Genomic DNA, 18,012 nt, shown 5'->3' with positions numbered 1-18,012 from the left:
ACATTAAAAACAAAGAATGAAAACACCTAGAAACGCTCCAACAATCCAATGTCTTGAATGGAAAGCATGTCCAAGGGTCTCCTTCCTTCTTCTTTGCTGCGACACAAGGGATGGGTGAAGGTTTTTGTGGTGATTTGTGGTGGTGGATGGATATAGGTTGGTTATGGTGAAGGGTGGAGTACTTAGAATGGTCAGAAAGGGGTCTTATTTATAGGGAAAGGAAGGGCTACGAATTTATTAAATTTGGAATCATAAATCAATGGAAAATAGGCAAGAAAGGTGCAGGAATCAAAGAGAATAGGAAAGGAAATTCGGAAGAGAGTGTAGGACAGATTTAGGAATGTGTTTTGAGGCATAAAATAGGTAAGAAGCCTCTCCCCTTGTGCGGCAAGGATTGGGACAAAAGGGTAATGCAATTTTGGGTCAGAAAATAGGTAAGAAAGAGGGATATGTGCAGATTTTGGAAGAGAAAGGGAAAGGGAATTGCGGCAAGGAAGGATCCTTGCAGATTTGGTGTGGCATGGACTTTAGAGAAGGTTTAGGGCTTATAGAAATATGTAATTAGGCAACCTAACATATTTTTGGAATCCTTTTGTGGTTGGAACATAGGTGAGGAAGGATTAGGAAACTTCCAAGCCAAGAATAGAAACTTTCAAGAATGAAAACCTCCAAGAATAGAAACTTCCAACTTTAGGCACTTTGGCTTCCAATTCTGAACTCTTTGTTCTTTATTTTCATTTCTTCATTTCTTTCATCTCAGTATTCATTCCTAGCCTTATTTGATCTTCAATTTCGTCCATCCACCTTGCTCCAAGCATAAGCTATCCATTCCATGCCCAAAACTGCTTCAAAATGCACATGTTTGCATATTTTGTCCTTAAAACCTGAAATTGCATGAAAATAGCTTAAAATACTAAAATTACTAAGTACTAGCAATGTAAAAGCAAGGAAACAAGCTAATTAAGTCGCATAAATATGCTCCTATCAGTCATGGACTCACTAGCTCCTGATGGAGCTGTATCAGATGGAGCAATGGTGCTATCATCACCCTATTTCGAGGCAATAGGCGGAGTCAACTCCACTGGATGACCATTCTTGTTTTGCAAGACATGCAATCTGAATCAAATATGGACTCAATCAGATCTTATAAGTCTTGTAGTTCCTACAATTTAGGAATTGGCATGCGCCGCAAGTAATCATAACTCCTAAGAAGTGCAATATCTACTTCTAGATATCCTATAGGATTCTCCCGGCCTAGAACTAGGATTCTATCCTAAAAAGCTCTAGCTCTCACAGTATAAATACACCTATCTAGGGTTCATCTATAGTAATGAGGTCTCTCTCTATCATGGCTTGCGATGTTTAGCTCCATGTCATAAGCTCGAGTGGCAAGTTTTTCAAAGGTACAAGGTTTGATTCCTTGAAGGATGTACTGCTAACCTCAATGCATTCCTTGTATACAAATCTTCACGGAAGACAGCTTCGAGAGACGATCTTTGCAATCAAGGCTTAATGCACGCTATAGTGCTTGTGTTGGTGAAGAAGCGCCTCGAAGTAAGTGGAAGTACTACTTCACGAGGTAATCGACATCGGCGCCAGCACTATTCCATTGAACTGCAAGAACTTGGGAGGCTGGTACTTAGTTGGCATTCGGAGATTATCAAACTTCTTTGTGTATAGCTTGGAGTACGTGAGTGAATCTTGAGAAGAACCATCAAATTGTGTTTTGATAGAGGTGATCATGTCTTGGAGTTGTTAGACTGACAAATACGCCACTAAAGCGAAATCCATCTTTGATTACTCCTTCTAATCGGAGGTGAATTCTTGACACGCCTCTTTCTTTGGATGAGGTAACCCTTTGCTCAACTCTCTGTTATGCCTTCTTCTAACTTACTTATGAGCAACGCTATCTGCATGTCTTTCTCCCCAATGGTCTTTGTCAGCTTCTCGATTGCTTGAGCCATTTGAGCCAATTATTCGTTAGCAAAAATGACTCCCACTGTCATCACCTGCATGGAGCAAGATGAGTTGGATGACTCTGAGTGCAGCACTATAGCCTTATTCTTTTGGCCACTTACCACTGAAACTAGGCATGGGTGCACTTTAAGTTGAGACTGGATATATGCAAAAGTGACCGCTTCGTTGAATTTTCCAATTTTGGCGAGCACCTTTCAATATTTTGAGGGATGAACTTTTTTGCCCCTACTAAAATAATGGAGATGACCAACTTGTGCTTTTTGACGAACTTGGCATGATTTAGATAAATGCTCTGTGACAACAGCATGTTGAGTAGAAACCTTTGACTCTCTATGGGTGAAAAAAATTGATTAATAGTTGATTCTCACGACGACCTTTATGTGATTTTGGTGGAAACGACGTTAGAGTGGTGTGTCTAGTTAAAAGACATGATGTCTTCATCTTGCTTCGCGAGATGATGATAGCTAAGTCGCACCTTATGGTGAAAGACGACACGTTCTTGCCTGCTTGGACAGGTGAAACTTGACCCTTTTTTAACATTGAAAAAGCATGCTCGTTGCTTTTGGGAAGTTCTCTCGCGTGTTACAAAAGCATGCTTCATTTCCCCTAGTGAGGACCGGCTGATGATAGGTTCGCACCCCAACGCTCTCCTTGCTCCATCAATGACATTAACTTAGAATAGGGATGTTGAAGTATGGTCACTATCTTTGCCTTGCTTCATGCCGTGATGCCAACATATTCTCCACTTGCAGCAGAAGTTCTAATGTTCCTTCCCTTGATTGTCAGAGCAGCTTGTTCCTTTCTTGAAGCCATTGGTTTGGATGTGTGTTTGAATTTTGAATGGAGAAAGATATGAAAGGCAAAGATTGCCCATTGGGCGTGCCAAATTTGTAAATGCAAAATTCATATGACAAATAGGACAAGAACACGTGTACAAAATAACATGTGTAGTGATGTAGATTTAGGGTTACAATCTCTTTACAACTTTGAATCCTCTAATTTGATCTCCAGGGTGAAAAATGTGTGTTGTTGATTCGAGGGTTGCGATGACTTTATCTCGAATGGACGAACCCTCAAGGTTTTGACTTGTAGCGATGAAAAAACCGACACATATAAGGGTGCTTGATGGTTCCTCAAAGGTTTGACAAAGAACGCAGAGAGTTTTCTGAGTCTTCCGAGTGTTTGAATGTTTGGGACTTTGGGAGTTGTGAGGCTTGAGAGCTTCAACGCCTAGGTATGAGAATGGTTTTCTGGACCCTTTATGTGTCTTGGAGCCTTGTATCTATAGACTCTACAAGCCTTGACTATGGATGGATTTGACCTTGATTGTGGGCTTGATTAAATGATGAAAGAACCATGACTCGATTTATGGCTTGGCTCATGATTTGACTCCATCAATTAATATTCTAGTCAATTAAATTGAAATAAATAATTTTTTTTTGCCAAGTGTTGACACGTATCTTTCTTGATGACTCATTCAATTTTGATGAGTCATATCCATGTGTACGATTTGTGAGACACATGGCACATGCCACGTAAAGCCTAGCATGTCGAAACTTTAATGTGTTGGTGAACTTTTACTTCACCGGAATTTTGATGTCTACAAGAAGATCCTAAACTTCATATTGAATTAAGCAACCTTGTCCTCAGGTTCTAGAGCGCTAGGCAAGAGGTGTTCCTTACTCAGTCATACTTGCTCAGGTGCATAAGTCAGTAGCACATTCGACACCACCAATACCACATCTATTCTACTTGCCCGACCGAGCTCGATCGCGAGTTGGCACGCCTGCATTCACAAGAATGACGTAGTTAGCTCATAATTATTCGACTTGCTCGCCATGTGGGCTTTGTAATTTTTAAGGCCAACAATTAGTTACAAAATTGTTGATGATGAGAGTAGGTTCTTGCTTTATGGTTGTTTTCTGCTTGGAGTCGGGGTTTTTAGTTTTCTTTAATTATTCAATTGTTCCTTGTGATGTTTGGTGGCCTTAGATTCTGCTTCCTACTACCTTTCTTAGTAATGTGTTTTTGGTTACGATCATGACATAACTGTAACTCTAAAAAATAAGAAAAGTTTGTGCTGTCATAGGTAATTAGTATTTGATCTTATGTATTTCACTTGACACTTGGGGCACAATGTATAACTAATGATTTGTGGTCGTAAAAATTGTGCGATTAATTACATAATAAACTAATTAACCAGGTCTACCGACTCCTAATTGAATCACTAATGTGAAAATTTGATGAGGTGAGATGAGATCTAGAGTGGAATCCTATGATGTTGCCCAACCACTCCATTGAGGTAACTACTGCCTATAAATGTAGGGCGGAAAGAACTGCAGATATGCTAAATTTGTACACCACTGAATTAGTGACACAAATAATGATGAAGACTACTATGATCATAAGCACCATCCTGATTTCACTTATCATCTTTCAAGGAACTAATTCTGGTTTTAATATCTTGGTTGAAGCAAGACATTTAGCAGGTAATTAACAGCATTAATTATCCCGCTTAATTATTATTTTTCATGTTTGGGTAGGTCATTAGCATGTACCAACTCCATGCCTTGAAATAGAGGCATTTTACCTATTTTCTTTAGATGAAAAATATATTATTCATCTTCACAGGAAAATGTAAATAAAAACCTAAATTTACATTCTTTTTAACATCTTTTGCTGATAGGTCCAACTCATCACAAAGATCATTTTAAATGAGATCTCAAATTTATGTATCTCCCATTAGAGTACAATATTCATAAAATATAATACAAATATGATTTTTGCATCTCAAATTTTCATTTTCCAATTGGAGACGCCATTCGATTATTTCATGTACTGAGTTTAGTCAAGTACCCCCAGTTCTTTAATTAGGCGCTTACTGAACATATATTGAATCGGTTCTTGTGTTCCTGGTATGCTGGAAATCCATCTTTTATTCATGGTTGGTTGGATTTCGGTTACGGGCGCTACATGTCAATTATGTGTCGAGAGATTACTGGAATGAACATGCATCGACACGTTCTTGGCATGTTAGAAGCACGTTAATGAAATTTTGTCCATAAATTAAAGGCCGGATGTCCTGCAGAGAGGACACAACTGTATATAACATGTTGCACGGCCTTAAGGAATTGCGGTCAGAAGCTTAGATATTATTCATTATATTTCTTATTATTCTGGACAGGATGCAGCATATTATATAATTTCTTGGCTAGATTTACCAACTTCAGCAACATTAATTAATTGAAAGAATTGAATAAAATCTTTTTCTTAACAATTTTTTATTTGGCCATGTTCAGACGAAAGTTCTTCCGAGCATCCCGCATCTTCTTTACTTGGTACACCAAACATTGGAAGTTCGTTCGGTGTGATGAAGACAGGTTTCACTGAAAATTATACCACAAAGTTCAAGTCCCCGCCTCCTCCGCCGAAATCAGCAACACCACCACACCACGCGCCTGCACCACCAAAACACATACCAACTATCACTCATCTACTCGACAGATCTCCTCCGAGTACCCCCTACATATCTTCAGCCTGAAGAGAGTCGATTGTGGATTAGTGGAGTCACCGTGTAATTATTTCAGTTTAACTTTCAAGTTTGCAAAGCTCCACCTCAACCCGTCAGTTTCTCGTCAAAAGCATCAGTGCTGATAGATCTCACCTTATATATAACGTGGAATTCAATGATCAACATAGTCAGCCAGCTGGGGTCGTGGTTATGGTGAATTTGTCACCCACGTTAACGATGTAGTTCTCCTCTCATCCTTTTCGATGATGTTGATCTCCATAGCTTCTGCCCTTCTTACTAGGGTCTGTGCTTTTTCTTTTGGTCGAAATTTCAAGGGTTTATGTTTGGTTTGCCTTATGATGGAGTTATAAGGTCCTATGCGTGTGTGTACGTCCTTGTATAATATGTGGTTATACCTTGGTTGCTACGCAAGGTAGTGAAATATATTAATGCTAGATTTGGTTTATCAGGTAGAACTAGAAATTTAATGATCAAACAACAAATCAAGGTGTATGCCTCAACGAATGAGCTCTACATCTAGTTGTATTTTGTATTATAAAGTTAAAGATGTACCAAATTCGAATCCCACCTTCACCATTAATAACCAACCATAACTAATACAAGACAGAGAGTCCATGAGTCATCGTGTCTGTAAAACTCGTTCTTTTTGGACCCAAAAAGAAAAGAACTTAATTTTGTATGCATAACTAATAACTTAATTTGTAATATAATTACCCTACCTATTTTGTTCAAAAAAAAAATGTAATTTTTGAGTTGGGCAATGAAATTTTAACTTTTTCGAATTACAGCCTAAGGTTTTAAAACTGTATAAATTTATGCATTTTGTCTAACGAATTATTTGAATCTTCATGAAATTAATAACATGATGAGCATGGATCCCATAATTGGATTCACATGTAAACACATTTGTACCAAAATGACTAAAATATTCATCAATTTGATGGAAAAGTAGACATTCAAAGAGACAAAATGTGTGAATTGATGCAATTTTGTGAAAAAATTAAAATCTCATGGCCTATTTAGAAAATCAAGTTGTAAATGGTAAAAATTGAAGAGCCTGACGTTCAAGGAAAAAGTATGCTCTTGTTCATGAACAGTCCCACATTTATGCTCAAACTAATGTAACAGAGACCGGATGGGGTCCTGATATACGAATACAACGTTCTCCTAGGGCCTTGTCCTCTCCTATCCTCTGAACCAATCCAAGGCAAGTGACTATTTACTACAATGATAGAAAGAAGTTAAGCCCTTAAATAACAGCGTGAGTTCAAATCTCGTTGATAGCTAATCTGACATCTAATCTAACAAATTATATCATTTGACAACAAAAACAAAAAACCAAAAAAAAAAATACGAGACAAGCATCCAACATGTACCTTCCAATCCGAAATACGCCACGGTAAACTTTTATTTTGCCTAGTGTTCGGCAAACTTTAAATGCAACAGTAATGACAACGAAGGAAAATCCACATCCGGTCGGACATGGAAATTGTTGACAGAAATTGTAAACATGAATCTCTCTGGTCAACAACTCGTTTCGCTCGCACAAGACAACTGTAGCTACACCAACGCAGAGGTGCGGGACGATGAACTGGAGTTCTCGATATCATAACAATCGGGATGCCAGAGATTCATTACATCCCATTCGTAATATTTTCGTGACAGCGTTAATATACAAAACCATAAACAAAAGTAGTCCTCACCAGGGATTTTACAGATAAAAATGAAGTCTTGTAAATTTGTAATAGAAAACGGAAGCGAAATTCATCTCATCCTGCTTTACAGCTGCAAACCGGCAATTTCTATTTCCACAGCACATGCTTCTTCGCTCCCAAAGAGAAACCTTTGTGAATGCTAAACGTATCAAGCTCTAAGGAATGATCGTCGTATAAAATATTAAGAGAGTTCCTCCTTGTTGAACTTGTTCCAAGCTTCCTGTTCCAGTAAGAAACCAACGCTTAATAAAGTCTTAAGATAGATACTTTGCTTGTATTAAATATTTGATGCATTGATAGAGATACCTTAAGGATATCGAAAACCTTCTCTGCAGTATATTTTTGTTCAAGACTAGCACCTTTCTGTTGAACCTTATCAGGATGGACGCACAATGTGGCCTTTCTATAAACCCTTTTGACTGAACCAGAAGTGATTAAATCTGTTAATGAAACGGGCTCCCATCCAGATTCTGCCCAAAGGACCTGTTCATCATTCCCGAAAAGAACAAATTAGTTGGTACTCAAAAGGTTTTATGATATCTTGGGTGATGACGCAAATAAGGCCCAAATTCTAAACAACTCAGAAATCAAAGGTCAAACATTATTGTACAAGAAAGCAAGTGAAAGTTTCAATTTTCTTTCAGACGTCATTGTACACGTAACTCTAACATACCGCCTTCAGATGTTGTGAACGCGTAATTTTGAAATCTTATAAAGCTCAGAATTCAAGTGAAAGATAACTAAAAAACCGTTTAGACTTTTATAGTAAGATGTTAAAAAAACAAAGAAAAGGGGAAGACAAAGGACAGCCGATCATTTATTGTGCACTCAAAAACTATAGTTTATGCAAAATATTCAAAGCATACTTCTATGTAATATTACATACAGATTGCAAGGATGACAGCAATGCACGCATATTGCCTTCTTTCCCATAAGACCAGCTCTTTATTTTAATATCCAGATTCTCGGCAATTCTCTGCAAAGCAATATGAAGAATACAACTAGGTCAATAAATATAACAACTGTGATGTAAAAACAAAACCATATAAAAGCACGAAATACAAGCCACTCCTAGACCCAAAAGACATAATTTACAGCATATTTTAAGATTGAAGATAGATAGACAACCAATTTGTAAAGAATCCCCATGCACAAAATCATGAAATACGTGCCAATGCAATGGATTAAATAGTACTTACACGCCTATCTTCTTGCTCCTGCTGAGTCTTCCTATCACGTTGGTTCATATCAGCCACTGCTTGCAACTAATTAAGGAGGAAGAAAACAGTCAAATTATGCCAGAGTACAGATACAAAAAAAGTTAAGCCTAAATCAACAATAAATTCACAGGCCAGTCCATCATGAACATTATCTATGTTCTATAGATCTTAGATCTAGCATCAAGATGATGTAGCTGAACCTTACGAGGATAAATAACATTTAATTTTTAATAACTGTCTTTCAACTAGCTTATGACTGAGTAACATTATGCAACAATTGTGAACATTGCATTATCGCAGTGCAGGTACTAACATGGAAAGGGGTCAAAAGAACGAAACAAATCCCGAAGGTATAGTAAGTTTTAGAATAAAAAAGGCCTTGTACAACTCATGTTTGTTTATTGTGTCCTTTTCCAATTAACTTCTCTACTGCTCCTCACTTTAGCTAGTTCATTTGTATGGACCTTCCTTTTGTAGTCATCAAAACACAAAAAGAGACAAGGAAGAGCAATAAAAGAAAAACAGCAAAGTGATAAGAGAGAGAAACACAGACCGCACGTTGCTGTGATCTCTGGTGACGTGCCAATCTGGCTTTTCGTCTTTCTTCACTTTCGCCTTCAACTTCCTCAAATTCTACAAACCCAGTGGAAGCTGATGCAAACAATAATATCATAGAAATTGGCAAAACAAGAGGCTTTTCTACAAATGAAGTAGAACTTTAACAACTAATTACCTCCATCCATCGAAAAAAGGCCATCAAAAAGACCAGTTGCTGATGAAGACTTCTTCATGCTACTTGAGGTACCAGATGACCTTTGGGGCGTAGGTCTTCCTCTGTTGTTTGTCTGTGAATCAAATACTGAGTCCTGGAAATTGCACGAGTTAAGTAACAACATAAGTCACTGGTGTTGGAAATAGCATCTTACTAAAGTTATGCTTCTCACCAAATTTGTAGGTTTTGACCTTGGTACACTGTTTGATCTGAAACCCATTAGATCATCTTCACTCGATCTGCCTCGTCTGGTGGCTGAGGTCTCTACCCTTTCTTCATGAGAAGGTACATTTGTGCGTCCAGTTGCATTATTTCGCACCGTAGCTCTGGCAAATTCCTCAAGTTCATCAATAGAAGACACACCAGAGCTCCTTTCTGCAATCAATTAAGCATGTAATGAAGGGAAAAATAAAATTCATCAACTTTGCTTTTTAACTTGAGGAAGGAGAAAAACCTTTATCTCCCTTTGGAGGGGATTTCAACTTTGTGGAACTATTTGATGAATCGCCGGGTTTTGCTCCTCCCGAATTGCTGAGCTTACTGATCTGTTCCAGTTCTGAAAAAATATCGGAGGAATCATATCCAGGTGTTGAAGCCGAAGTAGAAACTGACTCTAACACCACAAAGGGGTCGTCCATAGATGAACCGAAGTTTGATTTAGTTGAATGAACGGTTGATCGCCGAGGACGATTTTCAGGTGTTCTGAACATAAAGATATTAAAATGAGAACATCTGCGTTTCTTACCCAGGTTACTTATAGGGACATTAGTAACTACATTATGGCATCCATACACAAAAGTCATACAACTTGCTATGATCAAGTAAGTCGGAGTAATCACATCCGAGAATATACCAAGGTAACATGCACATTTGAACACGTAACATTTCCATTTTCATTCAACAGAAGTATAAGAGTAATTTCACAACAGTAAATGCAGTAGGCTGAGACAGCGATGAGACTAAACTGTGCTGCATTATATATGGAATGTTAAACTGGAAAAAAAAAAACACAATGTATCACCGAAATTACGAAAAATCTAATGATCACCGAAATTATGAAAAATCTAATGAAATCCCATCTTTTAATGATTAAGCTAGTCATAAAAAGAAGATCATCAATTGACATTAAACTAAGACGACATAAAAAAAATGATTAACTGATTAACCCATAATTCGGTTGATCAAAACAAACATACCCATTATTGGAAGGGGTGCTTCCACCAAACCCCGGAATCAAATCATCAAAATCGCCACCCTTCTTGGCCACCTTTCTGGCCGAATTAACATTTCTATCGTTCTTCACGTTCAATCCTTGCAATTTTTGTCTCACTCCGCTAAGATCACCCAGCAAGTCATCAACCGGAGCACTCTGCTTCGAACCGGAAGCAAATGACCCGAAAATGTCATCATCTTTTGCACTACTCTTACCAGAACTAGAGCTCTTAAGGCCAGGCATTCCAGCAAACACATCGTAGTCATCATTATATCCACCAAACGATGACGTTTTCGAATTCGAACCCACAAACATCGAGTCGAAATTGAAAGAAGAGCCACCCGACTGCTTTACTGGCTTACTGGGTGCGGTGAAGATGTCGTCCAATCCTCCAAAGCTGCGCGTTTTGTTGTTGGAGCTCGACTGGAAAAGCCCGTTCGGACCATCAACGAAGGACGCGTAATCGGAATTGGGATTGATGGGAGGAGATCCGGAGGAGTACGACGACGTTTTGGTGCTTACACCCGAACCGACCCCGAAGTCCCAGGATTGAGAGTCGTTGGCGGCGGCGGGTCGTTTCGATGAGGCCATCGGAGCCGATTTTCCTTGGGGCTTCAACCCAAATCGCTCCGTCAACACACCGAACTCGTCCATATCGGAATTCGACAGAAATTGGTCACAACTGAGCTACAAAGAAATCGAATTTTGGGAAAAGAAAAGGTATGTTTGATCGAGCTAAGAAAAAATTTGAGAAACTTACGTACTTTAAAAATCTGTGTTTTGTATAATTTTGATCTATGATCTACAGATTCTACAGTGCCTGTAATTTGAGGGGGAGGGGGCAAAATTGAAATTTTCTGCAGCAAAGGGGGAATTGGGTTTCAGATGGCGAGGACGAATTGGCGGCAATCGGGTGATGGAGAGAGAGAGAGAAAGGGAGGGGGGATGGCGTTGGATAGTTTTCCGGGGATTTGTGTGAAAGAACGCGGCTTTTCTCTTTTTTCTATCTCTGTCTCTCGCGGTTCCCCTCTCTCTCTCTCTCTCTCTCTCTCTCTCTCTCTGTAGTGGCAGACCACGACAGTTGCCACGCAGCTTCACAAATGCTATAATATCTGATTTACTCTTCAATTTTTACTTTTTTTTTTTTAAACAGAAATTTCGTTGGATTTTAAAAAGGTTTTTTTTTATTAGCATCAAACGGAATGTTAAATTCACTTCACATTAAAATTTAATATTATAGCACTTATATATCTAATATGCAATGACAATTTTAACTTCATAAGGTTAAATAAAAAACCTAAATACATCCCAAATCACAACTTTAACATGTATATCCTACAATTATTTTTCTTCAACTCTCAAAACCAATCTCATCCTCTATTGTAGTACAAAACTTAAATCAATGAAACTACAAACACGTTGATCACAACTTAAAGCCTAGGGATATTGATCAATAGCCTCCTGATTTTCATTCATCATACCACTACCGCTTCATCTCTGTATGAAATCAACAAATCTACCTTGTTATGACGATTTTTCACAAAGGGGACTCAGAACTTGCAGATTCTCGTTTTGGCGCTTCAAATTACACCCAAACAGGAAGGGAAGGAGGGGAACGTCCAAGTCAAGCTACTCGCTGATGTGAGAATTACTTGACACACAAATTAAACCCTCTTTTTGACAATTGTAGCAAAGTATGTAAGTATGGATCGTTCTAAACCGGGGATTAGGAAGGCTTGCTAAAACCTCTAAACTGACTCAAAAACAAAAAGAAACAAAGTTAAAAATGTAAACAAAAGATTTTAAAACAAGAAAGTAAAAGGGGGATTTGAGTTTGGTGAAGTTAAAAGTAAAAACGAATAAACTAAAAACTTAAATAGATTTTAAACAAATTTGGGTTGAATGGATAATGGAAGGCTAGCTAAGGGGTTCTTCTCCACACATGTCTTGCTTGCATACAAAATGATTTCCAATTGCATTTCAATAACTTATTAATTCTCAACGCCCCAAATTAACCATGAATTGCATAAATTAATTCTCAGATTTCCCTAGGTTCATTGAATTGAATGGAATACGCATTACAACCAAATTATTCTTATCAAGGACCCTAACTATGGAATACGCATGATAGAGACACATATCAAAGATCATTAAGTTCAATGGAAATCATAAGCATTGACGAGGCATTCATAACTATGGAATACGCATGTTACTCTTGCCAAGGATTTACTTAACACAATCGTGACTAGCGACTTTTACTACTTATGAATATAAGTTCATAACGATTAGGTGAAATTCCCTTATACTCTAGCATCATATTTATGCATGCAAACTAAGTATGCATCCCTAATCAACATACATAAACATGTTATCAATCAAATAGATAAGTAAATCGAATTCATAACTTATGAAACGCAATTAAAAGTAATCAAATCATATTGCAAGCATTAACATGGTTTCGAATCCCCCCCTAGCCAAGGGGGGTTTAGTTCCTCATTATTACAAAACAAAGATAAACAAATTTAACCATTGAAAAACAAAGGGAAGAAAGCACCTAAACGTTCCAACGATCCATGTTGGATAGCAAGCGCGTCCAAGGACTTTTCTCCTTCTCCTTGCCGCAACAACAAGGTTGGAATGATGTTGAAGGGTTGGTTATTTGGAGGAATGGATGGGAAGGGGTTTAGATATGTAGGAGAGGCAAGGAAAGGCTTGGAGAATGGTTAATTTCTGGATGCATTGAATGAGGTTGCTGCATGGTATTTATAGGGAGAGGATGGACTTGTTTAAGCACAAATTTCTGGTGGAATGGGTAGGTAAACTCACGGCAATGGTGGAGAATTGTTGTTAGGGTAGGTTTTGAGTCATCCACTCACATGTCATGGTGAGCTAAGCATTGCATCATCCACTCACATGTCATGGTGAGTTAAGCATTGCATCATCCACTCAAATTTCTGGTTGCTTTGAAGTAAAAGCCACGGCATTGAGGTTTTTGAGTGAAGTTTTGGCCAATCCTTCTAGAAACCTATCCCTTCTTGCACTTTGTATTTGTTTCACCACATTTTTAGCATGTTCCTAGCCTCATTTGACTTCAAATTCGTCCATCCTCATGTCTCCATGTTTGCACCATCCAATCTTGGCCCAAAAATGCTCCAAAATGCTCCAAAATGCATCTTCTTGCATCCTTGGCCCATAGAACCTACAAACACCCAAAAATGGCTTAAACTACTAACATAACTAAGAACTAAGAACATAAATGCACGAAAACAAACATACTAAGTTGCATAAATATGCTCCTATCAAATTCCCCCACACTTAGCTTTTGCTGAGCAAAACAAAGAAACAAAACATAAGAACAAAACAAAACCTGAACCTTCCAATATTTACCTTAGGGATTTTCAATGCAACATGACATGCAAAAGATCATCATAACCACATATTTTGGCCTTCTCCACCCTTGAGCACATACTTAATTATAGTCACCACATACTAGTTCACATATAACCAATTAAAACTATGTTTTGAATGTAGTAACATGCCTTAGAGAATCTGCTCAATTCCTTACAAGATACACTCTTATTTTCACTCCGATTTTCTGACTACACACCCTACATTAGGTGTATGTGAGAAGATTGATGTAAACATGAAAACGAACACTCACATATGTTTATAGCAAAGAAAGCAATTTCTGGAGTTATTAAGCATGTATAGATATGATCTCATGACTGGAATGCTACTACTTAGATGCGAGAACCAGGGACACCATATGCTCGTACCAATCCCAAACTCCACATATTGAAACACATAACACTCAAGATTGAAGTTAAGGGTTGTAACGGGGTTAGGGGTGATTGGCTAACAATGAAAGGTAAGTGATGAGTAGATTTTATATTATATATTTTACCCTAATCTTAGTATATTTTGGTTAATATTTTGGAAGAATTTTGATACTTTGAATTGTATTTTCAATATAGGACTTTCGGCTTCCTCTGGAGCAAAACAGGACCAAATGGACGAATTTTGGAGTAATTCCAGTTGGAGGACGTTCGTGAGTCACTTAGCTTGATCGTATCAAAATTTGGGATTTTTCCACCAAGCGGTGGTTTTCTGGCGATGAAATAAAGAAGCAATGCGCAGTGCTGGAAAGTGACGTTTTTGGGCTTAAATTGCGTTTTTGGAGCCCAAGATGACCTCGGATGGGTTCGTGGCCTTCTGGAAAAGTGTTCAGAATAGTCCAAACATTAAATCCAGCTATATTGGGCCAGTTTTGGAGCAGCTTATGGGCCAAAACGTGGCTGTTCAGATTTTAGACGAATTTTTATCATTTAATTTAGGGTTATGTTTTCTAGGGTTTTGGGGGGTGGCTTGGAAAATATATTGCTTAGCCGTCTACAATTTTAGACTACGCTTCCTTTTATGCAATTTTGGGAGACAGAGAGAATTGTTAGGGTTTTGAAGACTTTTTACTTGAAGGTGCTTTCAATCCTTTTCTTAAATATATTTTCTATGATTTCAATTATGAGTATGCGGAACTAATTTCTATTGCTAGGGCGAAGCCTTGAGCCTTAGCATGAATATGTGATTTTTATTTAATTGCTTATGATTGATTGCATGCGTACTTTGAATTGTTAATCACCGGGATAAAAACTATCTAATTGTTTTAATGCCTGATCACCATTGGGATTTTTAGAAAAGTAATTTGATGCAATTTTGGTTGGAAGGTTTCCCTGAAATTGACACTGGCTTCTTGTGATTAATAATTGTAATTTCTCTTAGGATGAATATCACGTCTTAAGGATTGCATGGTTTTTCAAAAGATTTTCGTAAAGCATAATGAGTCTTTCATGTTTAGATTTGATCCGAACGTCCGGACGGATTGCATGTTAGATATACGTTCTATATTGGAGGTTCCAAGTAGAATATAAATTAGGGAAAATCTAACCTTCAAATGGGCATGTATAGATCATAAGTAGTGGGTAAAAATTCATAGGATTGCTAGGTGATGGTGGAACCCTAGTGCTTTCTTAATTTGATTTTCTAAAAACTGTTTTCTCTCTGGTCCTAATATTGCAGATTATTTACTTTTAATTCATTAAATTCGTTTTTATTTTAATTAGGTTATAAAATCAATCACCCAAATTTCTACTTTACAATAACTAAATGGAAACTGATTAGTTTCGAATTATTTAATAATCCCTGTGGATACGACCTTGCGAGATCCGTTTATACTACAATAACCTTGTGATTCTTGCAAGTAAAATAGGAGGTTTTTATTGCATTCACATGAATAGTAAAAACCCTATCAGTAAGGAAACAAACGTTTTTAAAGCATAATAAGCAAAGTAATGAAATTGATGCTTAGAATTCCCTTTGAATGCAGCAACTAACTTTAAACACAATGGGGTTATTCATTCAACTTTTTAGGGCCGATTTCAACTTTTTGGACCCTTTCTTCAACAAACAACACTTGTGAGCCTTTCCTCACTTATTTCAAACTCTTTTTCTTTTCTTTTCAACACTTTTTCTATTCTTTTTTTTCTTTTCTTTTCTAACCCGTGCCTTATTACTTTCTTTTGGCACACTAAACACAAAAATCTCATTCCCCCACACTTGTTTTCTGCATAAGGACAATCAAAAGGAATTCATTTTAAGTCATGCTTCATTATGCTTTAAAAACAAGGGTATGGATAGTCCTAATCTAGGCTAGGTAAGAGAAATGTGGTTTAACAAAGAAAACAGGCTAAACAAGGCTCAACGGGGTTAAACTTAAACAAATATGCACGGGATAAGCTTTTTGGCTCTAGTTCACTACACAACTTCATCTTGAATATGTGTTATGCAAATCAATGTCATACTTTGAATGGAACGGGCATAAGTTCTAGTATTTGGAACTTAAATGATGAAACGCCTTCTAAGTAGCAACCAAGCAAAGAATGATGAGATCATGCAACGACTTTAGAAAACAAAAAATGCACAGATTAATAACTCTCCAAAGAACGTATTAGGCTCAAGTCTCTCAAGGTTGTAGTATTAGTTTGAGTTCCTTCCTTCAAGCATGTTACAAAAACTGATTTTTTTCTTTGTGATTACATGTGAATTCGTAAACTATAACTATAACCAAGCATAAATCAAGAGCATATCAAACTTCCATCCATGTTTATAACTTTCTTTAACAGTCATGCAATTAAAAACCGAATCCTCATCATTGTGTTGGAAGGTACCTGTTTGGGCCCAAAATAGCAGTTTGGGCCGAGGGAGGTATCACTTTCGGCCCGGGAAGACTACGGCGAGAAAGTCATGGGGGCTTCAGCTCATGGGCTTCTAGGCCTAGGTCGGTTAAATCAGAATGCAAGTCGAGTCCTAATACAATAGGGACCCTCGACGAGATCAGTAAAACTAGAAGGCGAATCCGGCTCAGTTAAGGACTAGATTCGTAGTCCTAGCAGAGGTAGGACTGATTGAGGTAACGTTAATCCGGAGAAGGAAACCTAGTTCGAATAGGATTAGAACTCGGGCTCGGTGTTCTGCTTCTATAAATACAAGACATTCAGCAATGGAAAAGCCCCACAAAAATCAATACAAAATTGCCCTGCGCAAACTCTCACAACTTGAGATCTTTTTCTTTTCCTTTTTCGCTGACACATCTTCCGTTGGCATCAACAGCACTGTGGAAGCAACCGGTGATATCTTAAGTCGGCATAGATAGCTCTGTCACCGTAGAGTCGGTCGGTCTCGCAGTATCTTCCGTTGGCATCAACAGCACTGCGGCGAGAACGGTCGATTGCCTATCCAAGTCTCGGTCGAGAAGGGTTTTCGAATCCTTGTTGGTCGAGGTCATCTCATTAGCCTTCTCGGCGAGGTGAGGTGTTACAGTTATTACATTCGGCACATTGTAAGCCGAATTCGGTTCGTGAACTTTGTAAGAAATAGCAGCCTTGTCTTCAGGCTCGAGAACCCAAGAGGCCGAGACGCGTTCCTTTCTCGGCCGCAATCGCAAGACGCAGAAGTCAGTAGCGCGACCCAACGCAGCATCATCAAATTTACTCCTCGGCCGAGCCTCGGCCGACGAGTTGGCACGCCCCGCAATCACCGAAGGACGTAGTTAGCTTAGAATATATTCGGCCTGCGCGCCACGTAGGCTTTGTAATTTCTAGGGTCAACATTTTGGCACGCCCAGTGGGACCCAGTGCTAAAACTACGAAGTTCATGCCAATTGAAACGCGATCGGTAAAAAAGAAAACAGCTATGGGAAAATCAACAGCCGATTTACCGATTCAGAACGTAGGACAAAGTGTGCCACAGGCGCAGAATCCCCTTAGCGCCGGGACACCTGAGTCCACAAGTGCGACTCGCCGAGAAAGGGAAGTTAATCTCGGCGGTCAACACCGCAGTCTAGAAATCCCTAACAGGAACACTTGTGTTCTCAATGAAGGGATAGTGGAGGATTGCGACGAGGATGGCGGTGAAGGATCTGACCCACCAACAAGGTCGTTTCTTCGAAAGCGACTCGACGAGCAGTCTCGGTCAGTTGAGCAGACGTTTAGCCGAGGTATTGACAAGCTACATGACGTGATACTCAATTC

General features: G+C 38.5%; 1 protein-coding gene and 1 long non-coding RNA gene across 3 annotated transcripts; one reads left to right on the top strand and one right to left on the bottom strand.

Annotated features, from left to right (window-relative positions):
* The first annotated feature begins 4,335 nt into the window (after positions 1–4,335).
* On the top strand, positions 4,336–5,954 carry LOC103401731 (uncharacterized). The gene is made up of 2 exons (XR_011575881.1): positions 4,336–4,466; positions 5,277–5,954. It is a non-coding gene; the product is annotated as an uncharacterized lncRNA (long non-coding RNA).
* Positions 5,955–6,882: 928 nt separating this feature from the next.
* LOC103425212 (auxilin-related protein 2) lies at positions 6,883–11,508 on the bottom strand. 2 transcript variants are annotated; one of them, XM_008363293.4, is made up of 9 exons: positions 10,413–11,508; positions 9,671–9,918; positions 9,389–9,591; positions 9,178–9,310; positions 8,998–9,095; positions 8,424–8,489; positions 8,111–8,200; positions 7,531–7,707; positions 6,883–7,444 (listed from the first exon to the last, which is right to left on the bottom strand). In XM_008363293.4, exons 1-9 carry the CDS (start codon positions 11,081–11,083, stop codon positions 7,406–7,408), a joined length of 1,725 nt encoding a protein of 574 aa, XP_008361515.3. In that variant the 5' UTR covers positions 11,084–11,508; the 3' UTR covers positions 6,883–7,405. The 2 variants fall into 2 exon arrangements, with proteins under 2 accessions (XP_008361515.3, XP_008361516.3); XM_008363294.4 differs by having other exon boundaries at positions 8,998–9,077.
* Between the last annotated feature and the right edge of the window lie 6,504 nt (positions 11,509–18,012).

Source organism: Malus domestica, chromosome 15 (assembly GCF_042453785.1).
Source record: "Malus domestica chromosome 15, GDT2T_hap1".
Classification (NCBI taxonomy): domain Eukaryota; kingdom Viridiplantae; phylum Streptophyta; class Magnoliopsida; order Rosales; family Rosaceae; genus Malus; species Malus domestica.
This window is presented reverse-complemented; position numbering and strand designations above follow the sequence as displayed.

Coding starts and splice junctions, on each gene's coding strand:
- LOC103425212 (XM_008363293.4), bottom strand. CDS start 11,083: ATGGACGAGTTCGGTGTGTTGACGGAGCGATTTGGGTTGAAGCCCCAA. Junction 9,311..9,388: donor GGTCAAAACCTACAAATTTG/GTGAGAAGCATA, acceptor TGCAATTTCCAG/GACTCAGTATTTGATTCACA. Junction 8,490..8,997: donor AGAGATCACAGCAACGTGCG/GTCTGTGTTTCT, acceptor CTCCTTAATTAG/TTGCAAGCAGTGGCTGATAT.